General features: G+C 37.3%; 1 protein-coding gene across 1 annotated transcript in view; it reads left to right on the top strand.

Moving 5' to 3' along the window:
• LOC101303470 (tRNA pseudouridine(38/39) synthase-like) overlaps window positions 1-5,505 on the top strand; it is an 11,446-nt gene extending 5,941 nt beyond the window's left edge. Inside the window, exons 7-14 of the mRNA XM_004290416.1 lie at window positions 1,730-1,901; window positions 3,033-3,093; window positions 3,213-3,343; window positions 3,604-3,721; window positions 4,245-4,368; window positions 4,557-4,664; window positions 4,766-4,843; window positions 5,196-5,505. Coding sequence (XP_004290464.1) covers window positions 1,730-1,901; window positions 3,033-3,093; window positions 3,213-3,343; window positions 3,604-3,721; window positions 4,245-4,368; window positions 4,557-4,664; window positions 4,766-4,843; window positions 5,196-5,257 — 854 coding nt within the window. The 3' untranslated portion in view covers window positions 5,258-5,505. The remainder of the gene's footprint in view (window positions 1-1,729; window positions 1,902-3,032; window positions 3,094-3,212; window positions 3,344-3,603; window positions 3,722-4,244; window positions 4,369-4,556; window positions 4,665-4,765; window positions 4,844-5,195) is intronic.
• Window positions 5,506-7,993: the final 2,488 nt, after the last annotated feature.

Below are 7,993 nucleotides of genomic sequence, written 5' to 3'. Positions count from 1 at the left end.
GGGGGAGGGTTGGTGGTTGGAGGTAACCCCATGTCCAGATGTGTAAGGCCTTGGATTACAGCATATAATGTCATGGCTCCTCCACAAATTTTCAATTGGTTTTGGGTTGGATGCTACAATTTGTTATTGAACTTGTCAAGCCCCATGCTCCACGTCATCCAGTATTAGTTGACCATGGTTTTCGCTCAAGTCAAGCCCCTCCTGTGGTGGCACATTGAAACATAATGATGCTCTGCGTTACAACATATATAATTTCTCGGCATCTCTATGTAGTGCCAACATGAAATAGGATACAAGAGGTACATTGAAAAGCAAAATAAAATAAGCTTTTCCTAAGATTGCAAGCGAAGCACAAAACCTACTACAAACATAAGACTCGCAAGCCATCGATGTTACTTTAGCCCAATCAAGAAGAACAACCCTTAAACACAAATGCCTCACAAATGTTTAGAGGATTTCCAACGACAGGCTGAAATCTAGTTCTATCTTAAGTAGAAGAGGTCTTGTGATCTTGCCATAGCTCTATCTTAAGTAGAAGAGGTCTTGTTCCTCTCCAATTACAAAGTCAGGGCTGTAGAGTGCCAAAATCTTGTTTCTACCCCTTTTTGGAAAGCCTGAGCATAGAGTAACAGTTTCCTGTGACCAAAGTTATATGGTTTGAAATAGGTATACAAGACTCAGACCTGATATTGCATCTCGACGTTCCTTGCTAATCAAATGTTGAAATTTATCCGCCAATAGATAGTAATCAATTTCTATTGGTTGAGTAAGATATGTTATTCTGTAGAATTATGATGTTTGGATGGGGTCCTTGCCATGTCAATTTTATGTACATTGGGTTGGCTGATGCTTTTATGTAAATGTGTCTTATTGCTTGGCCTAGTGTCATATAACACAGAATTAATGAAGCTGATAAGCATTGTGTAGGCCTAGCTTTATTGGCTCAGGCAATTCCAGATCCAATATTCCTAAGGTCTGGGAGTGGTAACTCTGAATAGATATAAAATAATCTTGTTTTCTTTGCAACTGCATACTAGGATATGTGTCTATTATGCTACATTAATCAAGGTGCACAAGGGTTGGACTCAAGAAATGGGTGAACTATAACGTTATATGGAAATCGTCTGTGGATTATATGGTTGATAATCACTTAAGTAACAAGTCCATGCTTACTACTGCTTGAAAGATAAAAAAAACTTTGCGCCCATGCATCTAATGCCTGAAAATTGGGGTATGGGCTGGTGTAAGACTCGGTGTTTTCTTTCAGAGGCATCACAGGATACATGTGGAATGGAAAGATGATTTTTTTTCTTGGTATTTGGTTGCACAATTAGTTGGCTCTGTCAAGCAATTGTCTGTCTTGAATTGTGATGGTACACTCACCTAAAAGTTTGACAAGCTTTTATTGTTGTGAATCTGGATATTGGACCTTATACATGCTTATATTCATTTTACTTACATAATTCTTAATCGTTGGTCAAGTTTTGAGTAATCGGTTTAGACGCAAGTTGCAGAAGGCTGGCCTTCATGGGAGAGTTTCGGTCAATTGGTGTCTGACCCAAATTTTCAGACCATAAAATGTTAGACATGGAGATGGATGAAAAGTTCCGTTAGGGATAAAATCGTAGCATTGTATTTGAGATTATAAAGCTCACTTCTTACCTGACTAAGATATTTTGAGAATTTGAGCCGTATGAAATTTGCTAGAGCTTCATTTTAAGATTTGTAGCTCATTTGAGTTTGATCTCATATATAAGCTCACCACATTCCAATTGCATAATACATTCTCCTTTGTTTCCCTCAGAAGGTGAAATCGATTATGTGAGGGTGCTGAATCGAGCCCTTCCGGATGATATTCGAGTTTTTGGTTGGTGTCCTGTACCATTGGGTTTCAGTGCGAGGTTTGTCTACCTTTTATGAAGGTTTCCACTATTTTGAGTTCATATAGATAAAACTACCTTTTACTTGCAAAATGTTCTATCATTGTCATATTGTGTGCATCTATTTTCTCTTTATAAATTATAATGAAATACCGTAAACTAAACCAGTAAGGACAGGTGTTCTGGGCTTACAATGACACTTTACTGAAACCAGTTCATTTTCAAGCATTGAGACATAGAATGAGGAAACCCCTGCGGAGTCAGCTGCCAGTCCACATAATATCTTCTTTTTTTCTTTTCTTTTTTGAAACTAGGGTATCCGGATCTTTGACCCGACTAATCCCTAGGTTTCCCGCCTGACCCCACAACATTTGGGAAACTGGAAACACTAGCAATTGCTAGGTGGGTACCATGGGAGAGGGTCGAACCCCAGACCACTTGGGAGCAAACCAAGTGTCTGACCGCTAGACCAGCAATTCTTTGTTGCCAGTCCACATGATATCATCACAAATTTTGCACGGTCTGCTTGACTTAATTGCCACAAAATGGGTGTATATGTCTTAATGTTATATAGATAGTCCTTGGTATAACTTGACTTCAGAAAACACTAACATCATGATTGTTAAGCATAATTGTCAGTTAAGGAAATGCTGAGAAGGTTTATAGCCTTTAAAGCTTCACTTTAATAAAGTGAAGGATTATGTAGTTTAGGATTTCTCATGCGTGGTGTATTACACTGACATGGGGGTAAATGTATTTGTCTGGGTCATCACCACCTGGCCTTGATGGTGAATATTGAGGTTGATAAACAAATCTCGATTTTTTTCAATAAAAAGTTGTCTTGCTTTTTTAATAAATCTAATGAACACAATCAGTTGATTATGGCTAAGTTCCTATACTTTTAAGTCCTTAACTCTAGAACAACAAAGTTTTCGTTTTCTTTTAATTTTATTTTGATTAAAAGTAGTTTAGTCAAACTGGGACCTTGGGCTTAAAGGGGAAAGAGACTTAGCCACTAGACCAAATGGTCATGGGCACTTTTTCGTATTCCTTAATTACTGACCGTACTTCTGTCTCTTGTTTCTTTTTTGTTTGAGGTCAAGGTTGGGACCTTGCATTACCATAACTTGTTTCTTCCCTTTATTAATACAGGTTTAGCTGTCTAAGCAGGGAGTATTATTATTTATTTTGGGGGGGAAATCTGAATTTCTTGGTATGTGGTTATTCTTCTCTTTTCATCTTGGGCCTCTTTTTTTTAATGCATTTTGATGGCTCTATTATTAAAATTAAGACAAGGAGAAATTGGTTTTTTTGTGGTTCATATTTTACTAGGCTATGGAGACTGCTGGTAGGAAATTTGTTGGTGAACATGACTTCAGAAACTTCTGTAAGATGGATGCACTTAACGTGCACAACTACAGGCGGAAAATCACTTCATTTGCAATATCTCCTTGTGATGTGAGGTTAATATGGGTAGATAAATCTTCAGACTCCTTCCCTTTTCTAGAATTAGTTAATTCAGATTACCATATTTACTTGATTAGAAATGGAGGGGAGTAAATAGGCGAGAAAACAGAATTTGTTTCTTCGTCTTATATGTAAGGTCATGTTTATCAAGTTAAATTTTTTATATTATCAAGATGACAACAAGAAGAAACGAGAACTTTGTCTTAAGACTGGGGCTATCTTGAGAATAAATTGATATGTATTTCATGATTCTCAGGTTTGAGGGAAATCAGCTTTGGGCATTTAAAATCAAAGGGAGTGCTTTCCTCTGGCATCAGGTCCGATGCATGGTTGCTATACTACTCTTGATTGGCCAAGGTCATGAATCTCCAGATGTGAGTATGAAGTGTCTTCTTTATTGGTTGGTTCTTAAGTTGTAATTTATGTTTGATTAAGCTATTGGGTATTGTCTCAAATAATCAGTTTCATATCTCAAAAGTCAAAACTAATATGTTGACATGCGCACTAATCTATGCATGCATCCAAAAGAATATGAGTGTGACAGTCCATTTGATACACTGCATATTTTTTTATATAGTACTAGTATGCACATGCTGTTTTAAAACTGTTTAATAATCAAAATATAGTGTTGGCTGCAGTAAGTTGGTTCAAACCAAACACTTCACATTCCCAACCATTGGGAATTTGTGGAAAAGTCTTTGATTTGTACTTTCCATTGAAATTGAAACCGCCAAGAAGTGCTCAAAGGGCTTTGCTAAACACTGGCAGCGTTTCATAGAGTATCAGAAATTCAAATACTTTCCTTTGCTATAGGACAATTGGATTCAAAATGTGGTTTATACCTTTAAGCTTTCACTTTCTTTAAAAGTAACTCGATCTAAATGTGCTAAATGGTAGGTGGTAGATGCATTACTGGATACTGACAAAATCCCGAGAAAACCTCAATATGGCATGGCGCCAGAGATTCCCTTGGTTCTTCAATTCTGTGAATTTGAGGGTCTCAAGTTCACTTGCTCTTCAGGTACTTGGATGGCAAGAGATGCATCCTTTCCTTCTTGTGTAGAAACATTAGACATATTTGTTATTTTTTATGATGATGCTTTATCTTTGTTGTTTACTGTTTAGTTTCTTTACACTGCTGGCTGAATCAAAACTGCCACCTGCTATGTCTCTCCAAATTCTGAATATTTCTTTTTCTTGTGTTCCTAGATGCCTGTCAAGCTTTGCAAATACACTTGGCTTCTGAATGTCGAAACTATCATCTCCAAGCTGCAATTTTTAATGAGGCTCTAAGATGCTGTTTGCCAGTAGAAAAAGGTGCTGAAACTGATATATTCCCTCTTATTACTCAGCAAAACAACTAAATATATTGTTACAGACACACACATCACTATTACTGAGATCACCTTGTTTCTCAGATCAGAGCTCCTTGGATAATAATGGAACAATGAAAAAGAAATCTTCCCATGTTCCACTCATGTCGCGCCCAACTGAGCGTAAGTACCATGTCTTTGAAATTACATACAATACGGTCGTTACAGACTTACAGTAACATTGACTACTTATGCATCATATATAATTATGCTGCATAAGCATAAAAATGCTTCCAACAGTAACTAGTTAAGCTCCTCGCAAGTGAATTATCAGGGAAACTTGTTACTATGTCTTGTGATTTATTATTTCTATTGCAGTTAATATACGATGGTCGAAAACTCGATTTTTTAAGTTAAAACCGAAAGTGAATCTATTTGCTTGGTACTTCATATGAGGATGAGTTCATACTTCATGTTCTTTCTAGCTGTGATTTCTGATGTTCCTGTCTAATAACTGTTAATGAATTGATCCCAGCATCGTATGAAGAGAGACGTGCAAAATTAAACACAAGAACATGCAGACTGAAGAGTTTATGACATTATCATGGAGATTAAGAGCATGTTGTATCAATAGTTGTGATGGTTTTCACAAGAAAAAAAAAATGAATAGAATAGTTACAGACAGAATTTTAAAACCATAGTCCGGTTCTTTGATTTTTTTCCGAACACAATATTCAGAGCAATGTTATTTTTCGGATAGACTGAATTTTAAAACCAATGAGTAATTGTGGCCAAATGAATTAAAAAGTTTTAGAAATATACATTTAGATGGTAGATGAGAGAAGAATGAGAACTGTTATAGTATATGTACTTTTATTTTGGCTTTAGTTTCATAGCTCTTTCTTCATCTCCCATCTTTCTCTAACATTCCTCCATATAATTTCCTTCTCAAGTAAAACTGTAGCACTTGTTCTTGAGTCTATGTGAGAGTTACACACAAATCAAAACTGGCATTTGCATCACGCAGCGGTAGACTTTTCTTTCATTGTCAATAGGTTGTTAATTTTGAGAAGTTTAACCCTTGTGTGATTGATTCAATTGGATATGATTCTGAAATGAATGAACGTACACCTCTAAGGCCAGTAGTCAGACTAGGTAGAAACCAGGGGAAGCTCTCAACTCAACTTCAGAATTGCCTTTGATTTAATTTTATAGTTATTTAACTTTTTATTATGTTTATCAATTATAAACAAGATTTTTCTTCGGTAGCACAGTAACGAGTTATGTTTGCTACTTGACTGATTTCTTAGGTTGTGGATGAGCCAAATTGGCTTGTACCAATTACTTTTAGTTATAACAGGAAATGTGGTTTCTCTTTTCATATTTGTGTTTGATTCGATTGATAACTGAATTTCAAGATTTGTTAGACATGTTAAAGTGGAAAATAATAATTAGCTCACAGGCACAGCTCGAGTTCAAGCAGCCAGCAATATAACAAAGGTTTGAGTAGCATAGCATTTGTCGTTCTTAGGTCCTCGACTTGGTGGTGATCCTTGTCACTCATGGTTAAAATATATGGAATCAAATGATCAGCCAATATGCTCGATGTCTAGGATGATCTTTTTCAATATCCGGGGAACTCTATATATGTCCTTTGACACAATTGACAACGGATTTGGAGTCACATTCAGCGTATTTTTTGTTTTTTTGGATACAGCATTCAGCCTCTTTGTTTTGCTTGTAGAAGGCAGAAACTATTCAAATTAGGGGTCTGCAATGGGCCGGGTCAGCCCAGCCTGACCCAAAGCTAGTAGGTTTAGGTCAGGCCTAGCTTTAACCTACTTTTTATATTTTTCAAGGCTGTCCATCTCCATATATTACAAGCATCAGAGCTGCCCATGCATCAGGCCACACAAGGCCAGTCGGGTCGGGCCAGCTTGTTATTTTATCGGGTCGAGCCGAGCTTTTCTTAACAAGACCTAAAACAACTTCACTTCACATTTTTCAGCTTTTAAATATGAATCTTGTTTGACTTAGATACACTAAAGAAGAGAAAACAAAAATCATCATCTGGAACGAAAAGAAGATACATTTCTTCGTTTCAGTTTCCAGCTGAAACAAAAATCATCATATAAAAGAGGATACATTCCAACTTCGTTTCATTACACTACTTGATCTTGTAGCTTCCATACACTCCAGCAATCACATTTATGCTTTGCTGATGCCTCTCATTCTCAGTTATCTGCTCCTACCTCGTAGGGTTCTCCTCAAGTTTTGATAGTTCCAGTCATTTATATACTTGGGAAGTTCAGCGCATGAGCTGTAAATAAAGATTTTTTAACTAAGATAATTTTGACAAAACATAGGGTTTCTATGCTTGTCGACGTTCTCTCTCGTCTAGCTAGGGTTTTCTCACTAGCAAAGGAACCGATCAAGATCTGGTTTGTGATGGAGGCCTAGGCGGCTACTATTCATCTTGTTGGAGGTGTGGAGGCATTCAGGGATTCCTATTCTATTTGTGTGGATGTCTTCTTTCTGAGAAATCGGTGATGCTTTCGTAGCTTTCGTTGGTGTGTCTACCATCTGGAATTTGAAAGAGAAAGTTTTGATCCGTGAGGTGGCTGGGGGGATTTATGTGTTACAATTCAAGGATCGATAAGGAGTTGAAGAATCATGTTCTCAATGGAAGCCTTGGTTTTTTAACAACTCCATGCAGGAATCGACTACATCCCTGACGACATTTCCCATTTGCATCGACGACAACCCCTGTCACTCAACCTACCAGCACCGCCCCATCATCCGCTCTGACAGCCCCCGACGAGAACCTAACTTCGACAGAACCTGGCCGGTTCTTTTAGCGTGAAACCCTAGCTTCAAACTAGGGTTAGTGTGGGCAAGGTTGGGTTTAACTCGGTATGATGGTGGACTAGATAGTGAGCTGAGCTAGGCTTGCATGGTGCGGGGACTTTGAATGGGTCAGATTTGATGACATTGATGAGTCCAGGTGTTTTGGGGATGAGGAAACATAGTGAAGAAGACATTTTTGAGGTGATCAATCATCGAAAGAATGTAAGATTCCAGACCAAGAAGAGGAAGGTTGGTAGGTCTTTGAGAAGCAAGAACAAAATTCCCAAGCCGACCAAGAAGACTGGTCCACCTCAATTGCATGTTACTCTTCATGCTTGTGAAGGAAAAAAGGTTAGCCATACTGGTAAGTGTAAGCTAGGGACTGTATTGTACAAACATGGCAAAAAAAANANANANANANANANANANATATATAATATAATATATATATATATATATATATATATATATATATATATATATATA

This window comes from Fragaria vesca, linkage group LG2 (assembly GCF_000184155.1).
Source record: "Fragaria vesca subsp. vesca linkage group LG2, FraVesHawaii_1.0, whole genome shotgun sequence".
In the NCBI taxonomy this organism is placed as follows: Eukaryota; Viridiplantae; Streptophyta; class Magnoliopsida; order Rosales; family Rosaceae; genus Fragaria; species Fragaria vesca.
Note: the sequence above shows the minus strand (reverse complement) of the source record. Positions and strands in the feature narration are given on the sequence as shown.